This window comes from Polypterus senegalus, chromosome 9 (assembly GCF_016835505.1).
Source record: "Polypterus senegalus isolate Bchr_013 chromosome 9, ASM1683550v1, whole genome shotgun sequence".
Lineage (NCBI taxonomy): Eukaryota > Metazoa > Chordata > Cladistia > Polypteriformes > Polypteridae > Polypterus > Polypterus senegalus.
Genome location: NC_053162.1, coordinates 1,457,973 through 1,483,012, shown reverse-complemented (window position 1 = coordinate 1,483,012; position 25,040 = coordinate 1,457,973). Strand labels below are relative to the sequence as shown.

General features: G+C 44.8%; 1 protein-coding gene across 2 annotated transcripts in view; it reads left to right on the top strand.

Moving 5' to 3' along the window:
• Positions 1-21,326, top strand: part of phyhd1 (phytanoyl-CoA dioxygenase domain containing 1) — a 46,495-nt gene extending 25,169 nt beyond the window's left edge. For both annotated transcript variants that reach the window (XM_039762586.1, XM_039762588.1), the window contains exons 5-11: positions 627-682; positions 772-834; positions 5,786-5,807; positions 6,679-6,807; positions 15,360-15,476; positions 15,613-15,739; positions 21,149-21,326. In XM_039762586.1, coding sequence (XP_039618520.1) covers positions 627-682; positions 772-834; positions 5,786-5,807; positions 6,679-6,807; positions 15,360-15,476; positions 15,613-15,739; positions 21,149-21,194 — 560 coding nt within the window. In that variant the 3' untranslated portion in view covers positions 21,195-21,326. The remainder of the gene's footprint in view (positions 1-626; positions 683-771; positions 835-5,785; positions 5,808-6,678; positions 6,808-15,359; positions 15,477-15,612; positions 15,740-21,148) is intronic.
• Positions 21,327-25,040: the final 3,714 nt, after the last annotated feature.

Here is a 25,040-nt window from a genome sequence, read left to right as displayed (position 1 = left end):
CATTTGGATGAGATCCTCAGAAAGGGGAAGAACATCGAGGATATGAGAATGAGCCGACATGGCAGAGTTAAAGCACCGACAAGCCATGAAATGAAATTATTGGCAAGAATTGCTTTCTAATGAAGCAACCGGAAGAAAAACCTGCAGCCACTGCGGCCCTCCAGGACTGGGACCGAGGACCCCTGCCCTCCATATTGCACTGAATGTGACAAATACAATGTGATTTGATATTTGGCTATTTTGGTACTTTGAGCTCTCCCTAAGATCATCCCTCCTTACTATTAATATGTTTAATAAATAAACGACCCTTTTTTAAAAATAACTGTAGTCTCCTTGATGCTCCTTCTGGTTTCAGGGTCTACTGGAGTGCTCCATGGCGAGTCGCAGTATGTGAACAATGAGCATGGCTTCTGTGTTTTAATTTTAATTTAGTTTTAATCAGACATATTTTGTGAAGCAGGTCCACTTTTGTCACTTTTCGCTCTTTTGAGTTTTCTGAGTTCCGTCTTTAAGGCGATCTTTAGATCCTCTGTCAGTTACTTGCTGGTACGTCACCAACACTTTCTGCCGATGCCATTTTTTTAAGTGCGTCTGTTTAATTTTATTATTTTTTTTCTTTTTTCCAGCACTTCACGCCTTAGACGCTGTTTTTAAAAATGTCACCCATTCTCCTCATGTCCAGGTGAGTGGCACTTGTGTAAATGACCGATCGCTTAGATGACCCCAGGCTTGAGCTGAGCAGACGTCTCTAATGAATGGCTCTTGTTTCAGGAGCTGGTCAGGAAGCTAGGCCTCATGGAGCCAGTGGTGGTTCAGAGCATGTACATCTTCAAGGTACGGTAGGCACCCCTTTGGTTTATCAAGATCCACGATGGTCGTCCACACTTATTAAGCTGCATTGTGTTTTGCTCTCCGTGATCTTCATGCTGGTTTAGCTGTCAAAATGGGCCTCTAAAATGAAGAGTAGAACCCAACGAGAGAAACCCCGAGCCACCAGATGATATGGCATTTGAATGTTTTGTGTCATTTGTGTACGTGATGGCCTTGCTCGCCAGTCACACCACCTTTAAAAGAGTCCGCCATCTCCGGTGGTCTTTGATCAGTCCTAGTTTCAGTTCTGTGGTGTGCCACAACATTTCAATGGGGTTTTGTACTTACTCAAGCGAGGCGGTTTGGATTTGATGAAAAATGAGCGGAGACAGGAACAGGCAGGGGGTCTAAACTGAGAGTCAGTCAAGACCATCATTTATAAAAAACCTAATCTAAGAGCAAGAACTTCAAGAACCGGGAAGTCCAATAGCAAAAAAAGTGACACAGTATGGCGTTTACTCCACAAACCTGGTGTAGACACCCTGGTGTAGCTGCTGGTGAGTTATACAGGGGTGGGCAAAAGTTGGGTTACAGTTGTTCGTATGGTAAAAGACATGCAGGTTAGGATTATTCCAGCACAGGGGTCACCAACTCCAGTCCTGGAAGACCACTGTGGCTGCTGGTTTTCATTCTAACCCTTTTCTTAATGAGTGACCTGTTTTTGCTGCCAATTAACTTCTTTTGAACTACCTGTAATTTGAATTGACTTGCACTTGAAGACTCAGACCTCTTAAATTGTTTCTTTTTTCCTTAATTAGCAACCTAACAATAACGAGATACAAAATGAGCCCAAACAACTGGTGTCCATCATACAATATCACAAAATAAAGAAAGATGAAGCTCTCAGGAATGTTGATCTGCTCAGGTCCACAAGAAATGTAATAGAGCTCTTAATACTTGGGTGTTGTACTGTGTTAGCCATTATGGGTTAGGGTTAGGGTCTGAAGAAGGGGCCTGAGTTGCTGAGTCGAAAGCTTGCATATTGTAATCTTTTTAGTTAGTCATTAAAAGGGGTCATTTTGCTTGGCTTTTCTCTGTAGAGCTGTTAGAAACAGAAAATCCACAATTTCGTAAATGTCTGCTAATGCACCACGAGAGCAGCAACAAGCCATGGAGTTAAAGAACGGGTTTAATTAACGACAATAACTGGCACCTCATTAAGCAGCTGCTTGGAGTGAAAGTGGTTGGAGTTTGAGGCCCTGGCGTAGCTGGTCTTCTGTTGGCTCCCTCACCTCACATTTCATTTCTGTTTGGGCGCCACTTAAGGAAAAACATGAAGTAAATCAGAGGAAGAAATCTTAAAAAAACAAGTCAATTAAAATGAATTCACAAGAAGTTAATTAGCAGCACAAACAGGGCACTCGATCAAAAAGGGTTAGAATGAAAACCTGCGGCCACGGTGGTCCTCCAGGACCGGACTTGGCGACCCCTGTTCCAGCAAACTCACAACTGTAAGCCTACTGTTGCGCACCCCTGTATGTGCGATCCCCCTCAGATCTGCCTTCAGAAGCGATGGTGACAGTCACAGACGGAATCATCTGTGAACTTGTAGTACTTTGATGAATGGCGGTCTGCGTAAAACTGTGGCCGTTTTAAAATCATTTGGTGTTTTTTTCATTACATTAGGTGGGCCCTTCACCAAACCGTGACCTGACCGCCAGGTTTCACACGTGTGCCAGGTCCTGAATACAGTAAGTGGGCTCACTCTAGAGCCTCGTTCAAGGACTCCTGAGGATCACCCATGTGGACTGTTGCAAATTTGAGTCAAGTGCTTGCTTTTTAGTACATGGAGCTTTCTGTCGTGAGGTGCCTTTTGCCCAGGGTTCCTCCTGATGATGGACTCATGAATGCTGCCCAACAGGCTGTGTGTTCAGAGATGTCCTTTTGCACACCGTTGTTGTAAAGAGCTGTGATCTGATGGTTTGTGGTCTTTACTGAACGCGTCTGGCCAATCTCCTCTGACCTTTTTCCTTCACACACAGTTTTTTTTTGGTTTATTGCTCCTTTTTCTATAAACCCAAGAGCTTGTTGCGCATAAAACACCACATGGATCGCCAACCATCAGACCGTGGGCAGCAAGGTCACTCCTCACCCTCGTCCTAATGTCCAGCCAGTCTTGATGATGTCCATATGCTACGATAGATGCAGTTGCAGCCCCATTATTGGCAATTTGTACTAACTAGCATGTGGGCCTCACAAAGTGGACTCTTAGTGTGTTTAGTGCCTGTTGGCTCAGCGCTTCGCTCAGATCCCCAGGTCCAGTCTGTGTGTTGTCTGGAGGTGTTTCTAGAATGTCCGTGGACTCTTCTTGCACATCCCAAAGATGTTCCTGGCCTGATATGTCTGAGCGGAGCCCCGTGATCGATACTTGTTGTTGTGTTTTAACTCGTTTTGATCGAACGGCTCTTTACTCCCCGGTTGTTAAATATGCACGGAGGTGTTGGAGCCGAGGCTTGGGACCTTCAAAAGAGACTCTGAACTGAGAGCCGCCATCTACTGTAGCAGAATGAAGCACTGATACTGAGTTAGTACTGCCATCTAGTGGAATGGACAAAGCGTAGTGATTCTCTTGAAGTGAATGGTTTTGTTCAAATTCATTTCATTATGAAATATGCCAAAAAATTCAAAACACATTTCTCTGGTACCAAATTCAAACTAACTCTGATGGTTGGGTTTACATAAAGGAACGGTCATCCAGTGGAAGAATGTTAAACAAAGATTTGTAAAAATCGCCTGTGTGTAAGATCTCACAAGTCCTCTGACAATGACAGCCTGCCTGTGTAGTGTGGATCAAATTCAAGACGAATACTTCACACCTTAAAGAAGCAAAACTTCTCAGGTAACGCCACCGCCACTGCCAACGAGTGTAGTAACAATAAAAATGCTTTTTCTCAATCCGCTGCTTCAAGTTTGAGGTCAGGAGTGCCGTGAACACGGGGTTCCCAAGCACAGTTGGTCCCAAAAATGACTGCAAATGCCCACTAAAGGTGAGAAAACCTGCAAACCCCAGCTAGTCGCATAAAGAGCAAATATTTATAACTAAAGATTTCTTTTTACAAAAATGCTCTCTGGCACAAACTAAACTCCAAGGAGCTCAAAGGCAAAGGCAATCCAGGGGCAAACAAAAACTGAACACTAAAATGAAACAAATCCAGTAATTAATACAAGCACAGAAAACCCGCCAACGCCAGCACCGTCAATGAACCGCAAGGGACTGTCACCATGAACTGGTTGTTGAATACCCAAGCCCGTCCAATCCTTGATATCATAAGATGCGATAAAATTGTGAATCTTGCAGAGTCAATATGAATTTCCTACTCTGGCGGGTTCAAAACTCCGGAATCCTTGTGAAATATGTGCCCAACACCCATAGACAAAGAAAAAATACAAGAAGAGAACTCAAATTGGTACTCAAATGTGCCACTTGGTGCCACGGCGCACCTGCCTGCCTAAGGTAAAGTCATCCCTGATGGAGGATCGCAGGAATCGTGGGGTAGAGGGGTCCTTTCATTGGATTGGCTGGCCCAGCGCTGTTTCAGCTGTGGAATGGCCAATTGGGGGAATTGGGGGAGGCAGCTTGATGGCCGAGGTCTCCAGGACTCTTAACAAATCCAAATCCTATTATGGGATATCATCTATTGTTGACTTCTGCTCTGTACTTGTAATATTTCTATTGCACTATTCTATTGTATTGAGGATGACGTGGGTTCTGTGTATTGTATTGTATTGACCCCCTTTGTTTGACACCCACTGCACGCCCAACCTAAGGGTCTCTCTCTGAACTGCCTTTCCCAAAGTTTCTTCCATTTTTTCCCTACAAGGGTTTTTTTGGGAGTTTTTCCTCATCTTCTTATAGAGTCAAGGCTGGGGGGCTGTCAAGTGGCAGGGCCTGCTAAAGTCCATTGTTTCACTTCTTGTGCGATTTTTGGGTCATGCAAAAATAAATTGTATTGTATTGTAACTCAGTACATCAATACAGAGGCCAGAAAATTGTAAAGTGTAACGTCAGGGCTCAGCCCATTTACTTATCCAAGGCTACTTATGATACAATTGGTTACATTTCTTTTCTTGGTTTTCCAATTGGAGCACAGGCAGGTCATGTGACTTGCTGAGGGTCGCACAGTGGTGTCAGAAGTGGGATTTGAACCCTCAACCTCCAAAGCCTTAACCAGCACACCACACTGCCTGCCTGGACACTGTTGTAGCTGAGCCAAGCCACTGAAAAGAGTCAAGTCTTCAGTACAAGGCGATGAAGGAAAACAAAACGAGGGCAGAGAGATCGGAAGACAAAGCCGAAAACGTTAAGCGAAGTCGTAACCAAATAAGGACACGAAAGAAAATCGAAAGAAGAAAATCCGACTACAGAAGTGCGATACGAAGCAAGGGGAACACGGAGAGTCACATCAGTATTTAACGTGTCATGGCGATGGAGTCACGTGCCGCGGTGCGTGAAGACCCTCCGCCAGCAACCAACAACGTCTTGAAGACTGACCATTCATTGTGCGATGTGCATAACGTTAAAGAACAATGCAATACACCTTACTGGCTGTGTAGCGCTCTTCAGAGTTCAGACTCAGGGCGCCATGCCACAAACCGACAGGCGAATTCACAGCAAGCCCCTCCGGCCCGATCTCCTGTATCTGCACAAGTAGAATTGTTCACACTGGACATGATTTACATGCTGATCAAGTGTGTCTGATGACAGGCCGACAAAACAGAAACGTGAGAGGCGATGAACTGAGTTTACCAGAAATTTCAAAGTCCAGCAGCCACACCAGAGGTCATAGTGGTGGAGTCCTGCCTTATGTTCTTGCTTTTCATCTTCTGTTTTGTGCATATTTGTGGTTATTGTAAGTAGAATCGGGGACAAAGGTGAGATGCAATGTCAGCTTACTTTTGATTCTTTATTTTCTAGCAACCTGGGATTGGTGGAGAAGGTAAGAGAGCATCGATTTTATCTGCTGATGCTGAGCCAGCCGGCCGGCCGCCCACCCAACACTCTGCTACTCTCGCTGTGCCTTTTGATGCTGTGAATCATAATAGTCTTCGTTCTCCATCTTCATCATTTGGCATTGCTGACGCTGTTCCTTCCTGGCTTAAATCTTCTCTTATCTGATAGGACGTATTTTATTACACTTGGTACCTAAAGGGCTCCGTCAGATATTTCTCGACAGTCCTTTTCGGGTCAAGTCCGGTTAAGCTTATTGTCATCTGCATACAGTAGTACAGTGAAGTTTGTACTTGCATGTCTCCTCCTAAAATTTATTAGCTCAATTTTTTATGAAAATATGAGCTTAAAATGTTTTCTCAGCCATCACTACTAAGTACAAGGTTGCCAGTGCCATATACAATAAAGATCATTTTCGGGTGGAGTGTTCATCTAATGCGCCAATGCCACCAGTACTGTGTTGACACATCTCCAGAAATGCAAGCCAATGGCCCTAAACAGGGGACGCTGGCCTTCCCTCTTGCTCTGAAGTGCCTCCTGCTGCCTCTAAGTGAACATTTAGGCCTTATGAGAATTAAAGGCTGGGCCGGGGTGACGTCACTGGGTAGCTGGAATGTCCTCCATGTCTTCACTTGGCTCTTACCCCTCAGTCCAGCAGATGGAATGGAGACTCTAAATTGACCCAGCAAGTGTGCCTTGTCATGGTGTGGCATCCATCGTCTTCAGAGGAGTTGTTCCTTCTTTGTACCCACTGAAGTCAGGAAACAGTTGAGCGGAAGAGTGTACACAAGATGACTGCCATTTTTATTCCACGTAGTTTTGATTTGTTCACTGATCTACTCTTCCTTTTTTGGCCTTAGTGACTCCCCACCAAGATGCCACTTTCCTTCACACAGAGCCAATGGGCAAGGTGATGGGCCTGTGGATCGCACTGGAAGATGCCACGCTGGACAACGGCTGCCTGTGGTTCATCCCTGGGTCCCATAAACGTAAGGCTCTGCAGTTTGAAGCGCAGTTTTCCTGATCTTAGACATGTCACCCTAATGTCAGGTGGTGCCTGTTAAAACCCTTTTGTTGTACCACTATAGGCTGCTATAATGTGTTATGGATTTATAGAACTGCTTTTTCATTGTGATGGCGTTGGCATTGTCACACCATCTTTTTGGCTGATTTTAGTTCTGACCCACCGCTGCCAGGCATGTGATTACTATCTTTATGACACACACACACCTATTGGCACATACGTATCCTACTTTAAGATAGCAGAATGGCATTCACAGACATCTGCTTATTACAAAATGAAAAGTACGGTGTGGGACTGGAGTAGCTGTGTAACGACTGTGGAAAGACAGACAGACAGACGCTGAATGTCCCAAACCAGGTATAATAAACGGCACCACAATCCCTAAATCAACCAGTCTCTTCAGTCTCTCAATATTTCGGCCGCTGTTACTCCTGTCCTCCCGAGCTCCGTCTTCTTCCTCCCGACTCCGGCTCGTCTACTCTTTTATAGCCACCCGGATGTGCTCCAGGTGCTCCGTGACGATCTTCCGGCGGCACTTCCTGGTGTGGTGGAAGTGCTGCATGAGCACCCGGAAGCACTCTGGGTGTCCCTGGAATTCCTTCTGGTGCTGCCATCCAGGGTTTCATAAACGTCTGGGCGCCCCCTGGCGGCGGCCCTCATGCAGACCAAGGCAGCTGCCCTCTGGTGGCCCATGGGAGGTATCGGCCCTCTCCTGGTTCTTCCAGGCGTCCCATCTGGGTAGGATCCCCAGTCGTCTGCCACACGACTCATTTCTCTTTGACTTTGATTTCCCTCACTTCCCTCACTTTGTTCCCTCTGATAACGTTCTTGTATTTGACGTCACAGGTGAGGATTTTGTCAGGGTCTCAGCCCTCTCTGTTTCAAGTCTGTTTGTGTCCACAAACTCGAGCCATGGACGTTCTGAACTGCATGGATGGCAGTTGACGTAAGGAACTGGAATCGAGTTAAACAGGCTAAGGTGATAACTGGGGTCAGAAACTCTAAGACGGAAGAATTACGGAGTCGGACCAAAGTCCCTGAATTGTGTATAGTGCCTTTCACAGTAAATGCTTCACACGTAGTGAGCAGGAGTGATACTCCATGCCCTTGGCCCCAGCATGCATCCCACCCTGGGCATCCTGTACTTCATGAACTGAGCACCAGTGAGGTGATGAGAGACACAGATCACTAAAAAATTGTGCAAGAAATAGATCATCTTTATTAGTCCAGTGCCAAACCACACTTTAATAGCAGTGGCACATCCAAAAACAATCGATAAATAATCCCAGAAAATATTCACATGTTGCAGGAAATATTGATACGAGCTCAACAAACCAGCCAGTCACGTCTTCTGAAGCCCTCAGAGGCTCTCTTAGCCACTCTTCCTCATCTCCATTATTCTCAGAAGACGCCCCCCTGAAAGTCTCTCGCGCTCTCAGCTCCGCAGACCACCCACTCCCCTCTTTAGAGCCGGCTGTGCACATCAACATGTCCGCTCTGCTCCGCCGTTGAGCACATCCAACCTCGATTTGATGATCCTTAACAGACAAACTCTAAGGCTCACCTCGGCCGCTCTCACGTTAAATAACAAAACAGGAAAACATCATGAAACCGATCTCTCTCACGGTCTCTCGACGGTGCCGACTACCCCGCCTAACTGACTCCATCTTGCTCATGCGTATCTCTGTGCCAGCGCGCCATTCCTCTGTCCCCGGTTATGATCAAAGCCTGACCCCGCTGTGTGCGCTCCACACAGTGGCGTACCAAAGTGTACCCCCCCTCGCGCCACACCCGTCTCCTTTGAGTTAAGACCCTTTTACTGTGTGTTGTACTGACTCGACTCCGGAGTTATCACAGCAGGTTGACATGGCCTTTCAAATGCCAGCTGAAGAGGAAGTCCCTTGTGGTTCATTTTGGTGTTTTGTGTGTCGTGTAGCACGTTGTGATGGTGCATGTTGTGCACAATTTTAAAATATGAGTGTTTAAAATTTGACATTTTCAGATTACGTTTGTATATTTGGCTGCTACCTTGATGTAGCGTACTGTAATTTACAGGTTCAGGACGTTTGTCCACTGGGAGTGGGCCAGGGTGGTATGATTTGTGTTGGGCCAGATCATAAGCAAGCGAAACGTTTTTTAAGTGATACCAGGAGAAACGGCGTAGACAAAAAGGCCAAAACTGAGAGAAAGCTGAATTAATAACCAAAACCATCCATCCATCATCCAATCCACTATAACCTAAGGCAGGGTCACCGGGGGTCTGCTGGAGCCAGTCCCAGCCAGCACAGGGCACAAGGAACAAATCCCGGGCAGGGAGCCAGCCCACCGCAGACCAAAACCAACATGGAGTCACATATCGTAGTTAAAATAATAAGCGCACGTCGTAAACCAGCAAGAAGTTGTATGAATGACAAAAATTCTTGAAAAGAAAAGAACAAAGCATTTGAATCCTTCAAGACTCGGATAAGGATGTGACCCCTAGGATGACCTTTTGTACCCGGCGAGTCGCTAGGCAAAAGTTCATGACTCTCTTAGGACACGCCCCTAGCAACCCCACGAGCTGCCCTCACTCATGACTGCAAAAAAACAACCCAAAATATTATACAAGAATTAAAAGAACAAAATAAATGAAAAACAACTAATGAAAGAGTCGATCTCTGCTACAAAAGATAACCCCGATTTAGTGGCAGATCCTGACAAAGTAAAATGTACAAAAATTAAAAATAAATACGATTTGGTTTCATTTTATAGTATTGATTTAACTTCCTTTTGGTACTTGGGTGGACCTTTCCTGATTTATTCTATGCCTTGGGAAATGTAAATTGGAATTCTGATAAGTTGATTTCATTGAGTTGAATTACAGTACATACTGGCGTATGAGCTGCGGTGGGTTGGCACCCTGCCCAGGATTGGTTCCTGCCTTGTGCCCTGTGTTGGCTGGGATTGGCTCCAGCAGACCCCCGTGACCCTGTGTTCGGATTCAGCGGGTTGGAAAATGGATGGCTGGATGGATGGATGGCGTATGAGTCAGGGTGTTGAAACCCAAAAAATCGATCATCAAATCAGACCCGACTTACACACCCGTTCAAAAACACAACACTTGATCTTCTTACCTCCTCTAATCTCTCGTCAGTTTCTCAGACTCATTGAATTTTGTTGCAGCAGCACAGTTGCCAGTTTCTTTCGCCACTTCAATGACTTTCAATTTAAAACCAGCTTCATATTTTCTTCTGATTGATAAGAAAGAAAAACATTATTAACTGTAATGATTATAAGTACTTACCTCACAATACCAATGACTGTATTTTGTATTAATCGTGCTGCAGAGAGTTATATGATTTATGACTTCTTCTTCGTTTAGGTAGAAAAAAATTAAGCTTGTGCACAGAATTATTAGATATAATTATTAGATAACTTTCTTGTATGAGAAAATGCTGACCTCTTGATACTAACAGAACACCCTGTGATATTACAAACCAAGGTGATAGTTTCCTGATAGAAACCTGACCCTTAAAGATTATTAATCTAACCAAACAAAGTCTAATAAAGATATTAAAGCTGTAATGTAACTAATGTACTGAACTAGAAGAAACTGCTTTAAACTGCTCTCGTGTGTGTGTGTGTGTGTGAGCTGATGAAGGCGCATTTCTAGCAATACGAGTGCCCTGATGACTCTTTAACTCTTTCAGGGCTGATGTTGACTCTTGTCAAAATTCAGGAGTAGAGGACGGGAATCGGCTGTAAACTGCGACAAAAGTCACCTTTACGTTTTACTTTGACTCTTTTTGCTAGAAGGAAAGTTCCATAGCTTTGTTGATTTGACCTCGATTCCCTGTGCGTGAATGAGTTGTAAAGAGTTAACAGCCTCTAAAATGGCATCGACATCTTGTGAGATTAAAGCAAATGTGCAAAGCAAAATACTTCATGGACGTTTTACGTATTATCGTTGAATCGGACTCTGTGTTTGATGCAACTGATCAGGAGATGGATATCGAAAATAAAAGTGAGGTACCAGCATCAGCATATCAGCCCCCAGCTGATCGTAGTGCTTAACATGTTTGTGTAGCTTATACACCTACAACAGCAGCGGACCACCACTTATGATGATGAGGTACAAACCATAGTGCATCACACTACGATTGCCACGGTCGCCCACCTGCTGTGCGAAGACAGAGAGGTAGCCAGCCCACAATGCATTCTTGCTGACCATCGAGCCATCCCTGTGCAGACACTGCTGCCAGAGATGCCAAACAGGTGCCAACAGCAGCCACGGCACGTAGCAACAGGTGTTTTATGTTGATTTTATGTGTTAAACCAGTGCATTGTGCGCTTTTCAGAAAACTGAGTTTTTTGGAGAAAATATTCAGCCCTCAAAGAGTTAAGTTGGTAATAAACTCCGTACACTCCTGTTAGGATGTAACGTCATTTACAGCAATCTGTGTCAGACCTCAAAATGAACTGCCATGTTTTTTCTTTTCCTCTCTTTGGTTAATGAATAAGCGAGGTAATATAAAGAGAGGATTTCTTTCTGTTCTAACCAGTCAGTGGCACTGAACGTCTCCTTAACTCACCAAGAAATAAAGAAGTTGCTTTTTATTTTAAATTGGTGTTTTTGTCTCTTCAGTGTCCACATCGAACGCTCCATCGTAGATAATGGATGCTCCCACTATAACGGTGTATGAGGATGTGAGATACAAAAAACACAAAACAGTGCAAACGTCGCTTCAGAATAGTGCGGGTATCACCGGGTGGTCACGTAGGCACAAAAGGCCGTGTACTCCGTGGTTACTCTCTCAGGTGGGCGGGCGTTAGCATGTCATAATCTCTTGGACCAATAGCATCAGTTTTCCACGTTCGACTTATAAGACCGACATTATAAAATACCAGAGACTGTACGGTAAAATCAAGCCCAACTTATCCACAGGAGAAATTAAACGCGAGTAGATTTGGTATTTTTGTGTCTTTTTACGGGTACTTTTTCTTTTTTTTCTCCCCACAGGTGCCACTATTTTATGTTGCCAGATAAATGACCTGGAAATGTGCAGCCAGTGACATCACAGGGTGACAGATATTAAGGTCATCTGAGATTACAGAGTGAGAACTACGAGACTGGCACTTTTCATTGTGTTCTTGGCAAACGTATCCTTGCAAATGAAATGCAGTCAACGTACTCTAAATCTAAAAAGTTCGAGACTCTGAGGCTACAGCTGCACTACTGCAGTATTTTTTAATTTACAAAGTGTTTTGAAACAAAAATGATCTGTGGCTACACTAGCATTTTCACACTTTTAAGAAGGTATTTTCTAGAACATTCTAACACTCTGGACGAGGACAGGCCATTCAGCCCAACACAGCTCGCCAGTCCTCTCCACTTACTTCTTCTAAAATAACATCAAGTCGAGTTTTCAAGTCCCTGACGTCTTACTGTCCACCACACGACTTGGTCGCTTATTCCAAGTGTCTATCGTTCTTTGTGTAAAGAGAAACGTCCGAATGCTTGTGCTAAATTGACCCTTCACGAGTTTCCAGCTGTGTCCCCGATGTTCTTGATGAACTCATTTTAAAGTCACCGTCTCGATCCACTGGACTAACTCCCTTCATCATTTTAAACACTTCCATCAGGTCACTCCTTCATCTTCTTTTGTTTAAACTTGTGAGAAGGGGGGCTGAAGACCCTATAAGGTTTGACACTTTAAAGTTTGGATTGCTGTTTCGGACTCCTGCCCGTGGCCCTCGCTGATCGATATCACGTGGCAGAGCAGCCACACCAGTCCAGCAAGTAAGGGAGCAACGTGAAGGTAGTCTATCAGTGTTTTTAAGAAGTGTCCGTGTCTTCTAGGGGTGCGTTCAGCCCCCCTGCTCACAAACTGTGAAGGCTCAGCTCTTTTAATCTTTCCTCATCACTCACCCCCTGTAGCCCCCCCATAATCGGCCCACTTGCTCTTCTCTGGACCTTCTCTTGTGCTGCTATGTCTTTATGGAGACCCAAACTGCCCCCAGGACTCCAGATGAGGCCTCACCAGTGTGTTATAAAGCCTGAGCAGAACCTCCAGTGACTTGTACTGCACACATCAAGGCGCTATATAACCTGACATTCTGTTAATGGCTTCTGAACACTGTCTGGAAGTCGAGAGCTTAGAGTTCACTACGACTCCTAAATTCTTCTCATGAGGTGGACTCTCGATTTTCAAACCTCCCATTATCTCCACCTACACTAAAATTGCCAAAAACACAGATGAGGTAGCCATTCCTCTCGACATCGCTGAAACAGTAACATTGACCCTAGGAAAGAATGTCCTTGGGTTTCAGCAGACCCCGTTCACTGTACACTGTGTTTTGTTGCCATAAACCCCTAACTTCACGTAACCTAAGCTCATTATAACATGTTGGCACTTAGGATCACTTGCCAAAACCCTTTCATTAGCACTGCACTTTGCTGCCTCTGTTGAAATGTGATAAATATCTGGCATAAAACACTCCGATTGTTATCAGACAATGAAGACGTGAGACAGGACCGCAGCTTCCCTTGGTGGGGTTTGTGTCGCTGCTGCATGATAGGCCTCTCTGAATCTTTTTTTTTTTTTTCCTGCTTTAATGGGCAACATGGGTTGGCTGCCAGGATGGATAGCCCAGGTGGCCCTTTCAATGGTAGGATGTGGGTGGACGGACGTCCCGACCAAGTTGGTTAGTTGTGCCTTTTCTGGTCAGGAAGCCGCTATAATGGATGGACAGGGGGAGCCATGTGCATCCCCAGTACACTTGATGGCGACATCCCTCTGGCATACATCCTGATTGGACACCCGCAGGGCTGCATGGGAGTTGTAGTTTTGGTGGGCAGTCCTGTTGGGGCTGTTGGGTGCCGCTTGGGGGAGCTGTTTGAGGCAGGGGGATTCCGCTTGACTCAGAAGGGCTTCCTGGATGCAGTGTGATGGCACAAGAATTCTGTACCCATGAGCCCGGTATAAAGGGAGCTGCCTGGCAGTCGGAGTTGGGAGAGAAGTGGAGAGTCATACTGCATATTGTATTGGAATACATCAAGGTATGTGTGGTCATAAATGTTGTTATTGGAGTCAGAGCCTGTGTCTGAGTAGTTGTGTCCAGGGTCCGGGGTGCTGCAGTGCCCCCTAGTGGTTCACACTGTGCATGGCTGCGAATAGGTGCGTGTATACAATATCTGTGCTCATTACTGGATTGGTCTACTGTCACACACAGACACACAACTTATAAGTGACGCCTGCACTGCCAGTCCCTCCTCAGTTCTCCACACAGGGACTCCCTCATCTTCAGCATGAACAATGTACGGGTGTCCCCAGATCTCATTCACGCCTAAATGCTGCTTGGCTCTTCAGGAATCCCCTAAAGACAATGAACGCTGATGCACCCTTTGGTGATATGCCACTTACAGTACCAACCGACGATGCCTCACTTCTGCCACACTGTTCTAGTATCGGGGTGCCCCCTGCAGCCTGATAACCCTGCTGGTCGGAGCAGCTCTCCTACACTAGGTGTCCTAATATTTACTTTATTTCTTCTATCACTCTACTTTTAAATTTCTGCACTTTGTCTTTAAATCTAATGTGGTATTTAATAAAGTACAGTAATAAGAAAGTATAATAGAAAATATAACAAATAGCAAAGTCTGCGAGTTTAAAGTCACAGAAAGCGGACTGAAAATCAGCAGTGCTCTCGTGGGTGACGTTCTCTGATGTCTGAACGAAGTGCTCCGTTTCTCCCTTTGTGACGCGTCTCGGTCTCTGTTGTCACACCGTCACTGCTCTGTGGTCGTGTGGCAGGCCGTCGTTTATGTCAAACACATGTGGGGCTGTGGACCCTGTGATATGTCACACGTGTGATGGGCTCGTTACCCTGGTGATGGACGTCTCTGCCCAAAAGCCTCGTAGATATCTCTTGTTGGCTCCTGTTTCTTTTACTATTAAGTTTTAAACTGTCTGACTATTTTATACAAAAAGCACCAGAAATGCCTCAGATAACGAGACACATGCAAAGTTATCAAGAACTGGTACAAAACAGGAAGATGTACACATGTATTTGGCTCAGTAGATTTTGAATGAATGTCGATGTATTTAGACGAGGTGCTTTCAATGTAAATTGCCTTTGTAATTGTAAGTGGCCTTTGTTAGGTCCTATAAATTCCTTTGTAAATTAGTTAAGTCCTTAATCGTTTTGAGAAAAATTGTACAAAACAAACATACAATAGAGGCAGCCTGCAGTTTCAAAAATGTGCAGCTTTTATCTTCGAGGACACAGGGTTACGCTTTTATAGACGCGGATAAGCGGACCGCGAGGATTTGCAGCACTGACTGCGATTTAGAATTCTCGTCTCTCTGGCTTCACGGCTTCACAGTGACAAAAGTTTTTCTGTTTTCTTATCCGCGTGTGTGTCTTACCTTCTGGTCCCACGCCAAATGATTTTCTGACAGAACGACGGGGAGGTTTTGGAAACCGCAGCCTTGTAGTTTCTTGTGTCTAATTGCAGCTTCTGGGTGCCAATTGCAGGTGGCGTTACTCGGCGTATGGTCCGAACACCGGAGGGCTCCATGCCACGCACCGAGTTCATCGGAGAGGAGCGACAGTTTGACGAGGAGGAATTCAAACCCGCCGCGGTGAGGAAAGGTACAGTAAATGGGATGAAATGAAGGAAATCGGCCATCTTCAAAGGGAGTGCGAGTGGGGCCGAGGAGAGCGCCTGCTGCTTAGGATCACGAGACAGAGATGGAGGTAAACTGGGCCTGTGCTGCTTTTACCTCAGGTGGTCTTGTTCTGATCCATGGTGAGGTGGTACATCGCAGTGCAAAGAATACTTCAGACAGCTCGAGGCACGCATATGCCTTCCACATCATGGAATCGAGAAATGGCAAGTGGGGCAAAGAGAACTGGTGAGACCTTGTTTTTATTTTGTTTTATATGAATTGTATTTTTATTTGCATTAATGTAAATTATATACAGTATTGTTTCTCACCTTTTCCCATGTAAGGGTCTTTGTGACCCACCTTTGGCGATCCATGTGCAATCATCACAGCAGTGACCCATCACGACCCACTAGCATTAGAAACAATAAAAACTCGGGACCCACTGGTGCCAGCCAGCCTGCGACCTGCTAGCGATTAAGAAACACTGAGACAGGAAAGGAGTGCAGACGGAATGAACTCAAGGTACAGCGGGACACAAGGCAGGAATGTCACGCTGACTACTTTGTGACCCCACGGTAGTTTAAAAGGTGCTATATACTTTCAAGGGCCTTCACCTCCAGGGTCAGGAGTTGGGAGGGGAGCTGAAACAACGGCTTGCTTGGTGAGGAGGAAGATGAAGAGGAAGGTCATTCTTAGGCTAGGCCCACACCAAGGTTATCATAGTTTTGCCATTTTATATTAGTTTTTATTTCTATATTTTTTCTGACTTTACTTGGAAATTCAGTTTAGTTTTAGTTATCCTTCATCGTGTAGTTTTAGTTTAGTTTTTATTTCACAAAGACATTTCTATTTTATTTTTATATCTATTAGTTTCAGTTTTAGTAATTATGGCCTGGTTAAAGAGCTACTGTGGAGTTTAGTTTTTGTGTCACAATCAGACAGAACTGTAAACTTAATTTAGTTTAATGTTATTGGAAGCTGACTGCACTCCATAGTTTACTATCAGGTTTTGTCAAAACCAGATAATGAAAATGAACAATTATATAGTATTAAAAATATTTTCTGTCATTTGTGCTGAAAAAAATGTGCGCTTATTGTTGGTGCTTTTTATCTTTTACTTTTATTGCCCACAATGGACCAATTTTTGATGAAATTTAGGTGAATTTTAAGGTTTTGAGGGTTTTTTGTACTCTAAATGTCTACAGCACACCACATATCCTGCTCCAAGACAATGTGCTTATGATGAAGACCTTCAATATTGCATTGAAATATCTCCCATACTGAGCTTTTGATCTTCTATCAGCTATATTGGCATCTGATTCCATTTCAGGCACTTAAATTTATAGACAGAATGTTGCCACCTGCAAGCCTGAAAATATATCAAAAAATCAGAAAATCTTTCTACCATGTCCTGACAGGTGTGATCATGAAAATCACGGGGGCTCAGGAAGAACAGGGGTCTTAGACTTGAATCACAGTGCAGACCCCACCTCGCTGTATTGAGGAAAACAAAGAAAAATAAGTGTGTAGTCTGAAGGTTAGGGGTGGTGAGACTTGAATAGCCCACCATAAGGACAGTAAAACCTTAATGAGTGGAGTAAGAGCAGGTAATTGGTATATAGATGGGCACAAAACGACAGAGACACCATCTGAGATTAGGAACAATATACACGACATGAGGTTTGTAGGCAAAGCAGGAAAAATCCCTGGAATGCAATATGTGTGATAAGGCTGATGTTAAGAACAAAACGAATACGATATTTGAGAGTGAGAAAAAAACTGAAAAAAAGGGGACAGATATTTTAAAACATAATTCTGCTACTGGATTATTTTCACATATCAGGTATTTTGAGCTGTGAATACAAACTAAAAAAAGATAAATTAATAAATATAGCATAAATACAAAAACACATTAGTAGGTTTAGCGTTTCCCCAGTTGGTCGACTGTCTTTGCCTGCCTACCTGAACGTTCAGTGGAGACGTTGCCAGCTCTGGAGGTTTGTATCGCTTTGTTGTTAAAGCAAAATGGATTGGTCAGCAACAATCTGCTGATCTTGTATGACGACTGTCAGTCTCTCGGTCAGCAGCCTTTTATTTTCTGAATGGATTTCTCCTGTGCAAAGTGGCAGATACATTATTATTAATAAAACGCAGGCACTTGAGAAATAAACGTTACTCACTCGGGATTCTTCTGTCCATACGGTGAAGGTTCTGTCGGCCTGCACATTCCGATTTCCGGCGTTTGGATTACATCTCGATATACAACAAGTGCAAAGGAAAGGCGGCCCAGTGAATCGCTTTCTATTTCACGCGCTTTACACGCCCGTAGTCGGCTCGCTCCGTCACCGCAAATGAACACCCGCCCTCTGTCACCTGCCACCGTTCACTGGGTGAATATGTTTTAGAGTTAAACGTTATAAGGGCTAAAGACTAGCGGCAAGAATATTCATTGAAAAACGAAACCTACACATATTTTTAGTAAATTATTATTTTATTTCAGTTAGTCTGTCCAGCTACTTGAATAGTTTGATTTAGTTTTTCATTTCGGTTTTGTTAATTATTTTATTTTGTTTTCTTCTTAATAGTTTCAGTTTTGATTTTAGTTTTCGTGGGCCACACTACTCTGTTTTCATTTAAAAACACCAACATTAGTCTACATTTTCAGGGGTGAAAACAAAGACTTTTAAAAACGAAAACGTCTGAAAATGCCAGCTCAGCATCACAGTGTGGACGTGTGAGATTTGTTTGTGCTTATTATGTGGCCCCTCCCTGATTGGGTCCTCCTCTTCACGTCATCTCATTCCATGAAGACGATATTCCAACATAGCGGACGCAGAGGAATTGCTTTCCATGACGCTTGTTGTGTTGCTCACCTGCATAAAAAGCCAATAATTCACCGATTGTTACAATTTTACGATAAATCCAATGGCCAGTGCCATTCCCATCCCTTCAAGGATATTTCCGACGAAGCACAGATGCCCAGGGTAGACAAACGACTACGTCACACGTGTCTTCGGTCATTTTAGTGCAGACGGAGATACTTTTGTAAATAATGTGAAAGTGCTAGTGTGGCCGGTGAGCGCTCCCATTTTAAAATGTAAATGTAGTAGTGGTGTGGCAGGAGCCTTCACCATACTCGGGTAGACAACTCAGGGCAGTCGAGGTGGGCCTGGAGGGGCTTAGGCTCCATTCCTTTGATTTCTGTCTGCTCCTTACCTTCTCCCAACACTAACTTGGACTGTGCTGTTCTTCTGGGTGTGGCGTCTGCTCCAGAGCACCCCCTTCTGGTCATAATATGTACAGTAGACTGTAACCTGCAGGTGGTGCTCTCAAACAGCCCCAAACCCAACAAAATGCCCAGGCAGCAGGTAAGGCCCAAACAAAATGGGATTTATAGAGGTCGGGTAGGATCAGCATGAAAAGATTGTGAACAGAAATCTGAAATCTCTCGGCGTAAGAGGAAACCAAGTGGCGTAGACCTCCTTAACTAAGGCTTGCACCCTGAACCTTCACAGTTCCTTTGTCATCATAGGTCAGAGGGCGCACACCCAGAATGCCCTGATGATAGATCGACCTCTGCCATTTCCTGACCTACCTGCTCACATCACCAGACCCTCACATTCCAAGTGGGTGTAGTTCAACTTCCCAAAGGTCCAGGCCGGGACGGTGAATGGGGGCCCAGGGTCCCATGGAAGTATCAGAGGATCAGGGAGCACATGCTGCATTTCACTGCCCTGACACAAGCTGAGCCACTGGGCAGCTGACTGAGCTCGGCAGGGCTCTCTTAAGGGCGTTTCAGGGATCACCTCCATCAGAAGGCTGGAAGCACTGGAGCCGCACCCAGTGTCATCTGTCAGGCGGTTGAAGTCAACTCCTAGTACTGCAGCCCAGGCGTCTGCTAGATGGGTCTGCAAGGTTTAAAAAAAAAAAAACACCCATCAGGGGAGGCATACACACCGATGAGCCTAACGGGCCCACCAGCCCCACCTGCCCAGGGGCCACTGGTGACCAGCAATCTGCAGCAGAGAAACTTGTGCATTGAATCGGACATGAAGAGTTTCCCTGATCAAGATGGTAATCTTTGGTGCCATCACCCATGCAAGCTACACCAGTAGAGGACCACGAGAGAGACCCTCATGGTCATTAGAATAACTACCCCTCTGCCCTCTCCTGGATTTTCAGTAGTCATTCATGTTTATTCTTTATTTCACTGAACAAATCCACTTTCAACATTTGTGGATCCAGCAGACCAATAAAGGGATAAGGTGCACAGGGAGACCACCCTGCCTGCACCTTGTAAGATGCCCTGTATGAATGGGGAAGCTAAGGGGTGGGCTTCTTTGATTAAAGGACACCAAATGTGGTCGGCTTATTTAAATAAGAGATGCAAATGGGTGGGGTTAATCAAGTAATGAACATAGCAAGTGTTGTATAATTCTAATAAGTTGAAACAAAGTGGGAGGGGTTATACAAATAAGGAACTGGGATGATATTATTCACTTAAGGGTCATAAGGAGGTGGGGTTACTCAAATATGTGGTACAAATAAGATCTGACTATTCAAATGAGGGGCAGACAAAGAGGGCAGAGCTATTCAAATGAGGAACCACAAAGGGGTGTGGCAATGCAGATAAGTGTCATTCAGATTTGTGACACCACAAAGTGGATTATTCAAATAAGGGACACAAAGTGGGTGGTCTGTTCCAGAATGGGACAAGTGGTAATGGGATTCTTCAAATAAGGGTTGCTAGAGGTGGGATTTATCACATAAAGGACATAAAGGAATTTGTAAGATTATTCTAATAAGGGAAACAAAGTGCATGGGAATATTTCATTAAAGTGGGTTTAACCAGATAAGGGACACAAATGAGTGGGATTAGTAAAATAAAGGACAGGGAAGGTGTGAGATTATTGTAGTAACAGTAACAAAGTGGGTGGGTTTATGTAAATAGGGAGTTAAAATTAATTAAATATTTACTTATTTAAATTTTTAGCACACTTAGGATTTGATTATTCAAATATGTGACACAATATGGAATGTGTTCATTCAAATAAGGGTCACTAGTGGTGTGGGACCTTTCAAATAGAGGACTCAGTATGGGCTATTTAAATAATGCTCAGAAATGGGGTGGTGAGGGGGGGTTCTTATATATAAGTAAGGAAGGCAGTGAGGATGGGATGGGATTGTTCACTTAGGTGTGAGAAAGGAAGCGCTGTTATTTAAATAAAACAAGATTAAATATGAAACAAGTGGTTGGGGTTATGCAAATCATGGATTGGGATGGGCTTATTCATATAAGGGTAACAGTGCAGATGGGGTTAATCAGAAGGGGCAGGGCATGTTCTAATACAGGATGCCAAAGGGGTGTGACCATGCAAAATAAGGGTTATTCAAATTTGTGACACACATGGTTTGGAGTTTTTAAATAAGGAGCACAACTGGGAGGGGTTATTCAAATAAGGGGCTCAGTGAGGCTGGGATTAGTCATAAAGGAGGTGCTGTTATTTAAATATTTGGCCCCAGCTATGGTGCCTTGGATTATTCTAATAAGAAACACGGTATTCAGGTAAGGAAGTCAAAAGGGCAGTGGGCTGCTTAAGGCAAGGGGTGGTCTTATTCAAATATGTGACAGGGGGCTTTGGTTTGTTTCCCCAGGTTACAGCCCACCGCTGAGCTGCCCTTCCCGCCGCTCTACATCTGACCAGCGGCCTAAGGGGACGTGTGCTACGTCACCACAACCTGCCTCGGCTCTGTGTGAGGCCTGCCAGATTCTGAGTCCAGCTGTTCCTTAATTATGTGGCATTAAAACAAAAAGTCATTTAAATGTTGTATACACGCTGGCTGTCTGTCCTTCTTGGAGCGTTCATTGTATTAACGGCTGCTTGTTTTATTTTGAGGGACATTAAAGAAGATCTTTGTCGTGGACTGCAGCAGTGAACACGTAAGAAATCCCACAGAGGACGTGACAAGCCAGTATTGTCCTGGCACCATCTGTCTCGGGATCACTCCTCTTACAGCACTGAGTGGTCACAATGGCCATCAACTAGAAAAGGAAATGAGAGCTGCTGGCGAGGACGATGCCACTTAGCGGTCAGTTTAGTGCCCAACTCTGTGGTGTGAGCTCCAGCTGGATGGGCATTCGTCACTCGACTCCTTTAACTGACCAGGTGAGTTTGAGGGGTCCTCCAGGGCCAACTGTCCTGACCTCAGGAAATCTAAACTCCAATCACTTGGGGTCTAAGGTGCCAGTCTGGGGGCTGAGGGCTGGCTACCCTCATGGCGGTTTCACACCATCAAGTGCCAACTTGAGAAAGTGTGGAGAACTTAGATGCACCTTTACGGGGCGTATGGCATCCAGCTGTGCCTGTGTCACCTCACCTTTGAATGGTGGGCACTACATAACAGGCAGGTAGACGTCAAAGGTCCTACAGTATATAACAGATAGTAAAGCACACTGTGGGGGGGTACCCAAAATCGCTACCTGCCGCTCAATCTCGACTTTTTTGCCGCTAGGTGTGACTCACTTACAGTATTCTGTGCCAGTCTGCCAAGTGGCGTTGCTCATATGCCATTCCGTGTCGGTGTTTCTTGGTGCTTAATAAATGTGTTCGGTGATTTTTGTGACAGGCGATCATAAAGAACAGCGAGTCTGCGTTCGATTTTTATTTTCGCTTTTGAAGAGGACGCTTTAAGTAAAACGCAGGTCTAAGAGTGGAAATGTCACTTGAAGACCAACCGAGATCTGGCCGACCTTCCACAATCAGGAATGACGAAAATCCTGAAAAAGTTCGCTATGCGATTTCCGAAGATCGTCGTCGGACTATTGGAGAGATTTCCGAGTTGACTCATGTGTCTCGGAGTTCTTTGCCACCTTCACTACTCGCCTGATCCTTTGCTCCGTGTGACTTTTACTTATGAAGAAAGAACTCAAAGGAAAGCGTTTTTGTACCGTGGAGGAAGTCAAAGGCAAATTGCTGCAAGCCTTTGGACGACGGTCCTCTTCAGCACCAGTGGGGAAACCAACCGTTGGGACGAGTGCATTCAGTCACATGGAGAGGACTTGGAAGGAGACTAAAGTTTCAGGAAGTAAAAATTCCGAAAATGATTTTTTTCAATTCCGGTCATTTTTGGGTACCCCCTCATATGATGGATGTGAAAGGCTCTATATAATAGATAGATACAGTTAGATACATATGAAAAACGTTTCATAAAAGACGAGAGATGGACATGAAAGGCGCTATATTACTGACAAATGGATACGACTGTGGAAAAGTCTAATGTATATGAAAGGCGCTACATGAGATATATAGGACTGACTCTCTCTGTGTATGCTGTAGGTATGAAAGGTGCTATATAATCAATGAATGGACAGGAGAGGCACCAGACAGACAGACAGACGGCTCTTCATCACAGATGGGTGGCATTTTATGTGAGCGCCATCTTTGAAAGGCTCTTTAATAAACGTCACTATATAAAGACGCTCTGTCATAGAGCCACACAGCAGCACAGATGATGCCACACACATTTTATGGAGAAGACACAACATCAATGATAGGAATGGCATCATAAAGGAGGTGGATTCTGTATAAACGAGAGAAGTCAAAGGCACTATATAACAGCTAGACATAGAAGCTACATTAACTAGACACCTGAGACATGTGCTAGCTGATAGCTAAGGCGCTATATAATATAGATATGATAGGCTCTATAAAAGACAGATGGCAGTACATATTCATGTGAAACAAAGTATAATTGATGGACAAATCAAAGTATGTGTTGGGCAGACAAGGAAAGGCACTATATAAGAAATAGTTAGAAACTTTACTGATGACCAACTTGTCCTCTTTTGCCCAAACTGCCCACTATAACTGAGGTGCTCACCAAGGGCACTTTGACTCCAATGACCCGCTGGGTGACGTCTGTCACTTGACTTCATTGCCACACGCAGCAGGCGGTCCGATCTCACGGACCAAAAAGCTGCCGCACTGCACTGCACTGCACATGGCTGCTGTATACTCAAGACGTTGGGGGTCCGCTGGCTCTCTCAGGGTCTGCGCTGCTTTCATCCTCGTTGTTAATCAAAACTGGCCGTGTGTGTGTGGCATAGGGGGTGTGCTGCCCTGACAAAGACTGGACCTGAAGCCTGCATTGATGACAGTGCGATGGACTGGTGATACTAAAGTGACCCTTACTGTGTGGGGTTAAGACCCCAGCTGCTCTGTGGCCCTGCTCAGCATATGTGGGTTAAGATGATGGATGGAAGCACAACTGACTCACCAACCAAAAAAATGGAATCCGAGGTGATGTGTCAGAGGAGTTTAAAATGATGAAGTGAATCAGTCCAGTGGATCGAGACAGTGACTTCAAAATGAGGTCATCAAGAACATGGGGACACAGCTGGAAACCTGTTAAGGTGAAACTTCACACAAACATTAGGAAGAGAATCACAGACACATGGAATGAGTGACCAAGTGGTGTGGTGGACAGCAGGACTTGATGTTACTGGGGGAGGGGGCAAGTGGGTAGGACTGGTGGGCTTTGTTCCATTCTCGTCACACTAATAATTACAAACGCACAGGACAGATGCGGTTAGCCCACCTGAAAAGTCTTTAAAAGGCAGAATAAGTGACCAGGTGGACAGTAGGGACCCTCAAACCTGATTTTGATATCATTTTGGAGAATCTCCGTGAATGGGTTCGGTGAGCTTACTGGACCCGACGGCCTTCCTTGTACCATGGAGATGTCACGGCTTTGTAACTCTTTAAAGACAGGCAGAGGAAAGGTAAGCAAATGTTGAAATGAAGACAGGATTCTTGACCAATGAATGGGGGTCAGAGGCAGATCTTCAGTTCAACATACAGCATTATGGGAATGACATCTTTCCTGTTGATCTTCAGCACTGGGTTTTCAGGAAGTAACCATTAATAATATTTTGATGTTTTCCACGTGGTTTGCTGCTGTCCAGAACTGGTCACCTCAGGGTTCCATGAAGTTGGAATCTTCAATATATTGTCATTACTCCGCCAAGACACGACATTCAAGATTCTTTTCAGCCTCCACTACACACGACATTGGGTAAGTAGCATATTAAAAATACCGGTTTGGGTCTGTTGTTCATTAAAAGCTGAAGGTAACTTTGAACGGTGGGCACAGCCTGCCAGGCACTCCAACTTCATCCTCATGGTATCCAGTCTGCAGTACAACAGCGTGGCATCTCCAAGGGCACCAGTGCTTGACGCCCAAAGGGATTCACATATTTTTTTTTTCCGTGTTTCCACAGCACCTGAACTTGCAGCACAAACCTGTTCAGACCACTTCCTGACCCATTAAGGTCAATGACCCCATCTTATAGCAGCATGTCCTTCTAACCCCCCAACCCAAACCTTATGAGCACTTGAACCAAGACCAACGCCCTCACTTCCATAACTACGTGGGCCAAGTCGTCACTTCCAAGTCATTGTAGTGGTGGCCCACACTGCAGGGCCTCACTCCCTATTTGTGTGTCCCGAGTGACGCGATCGAGAAGCTCATTTTCACCAACTGAATG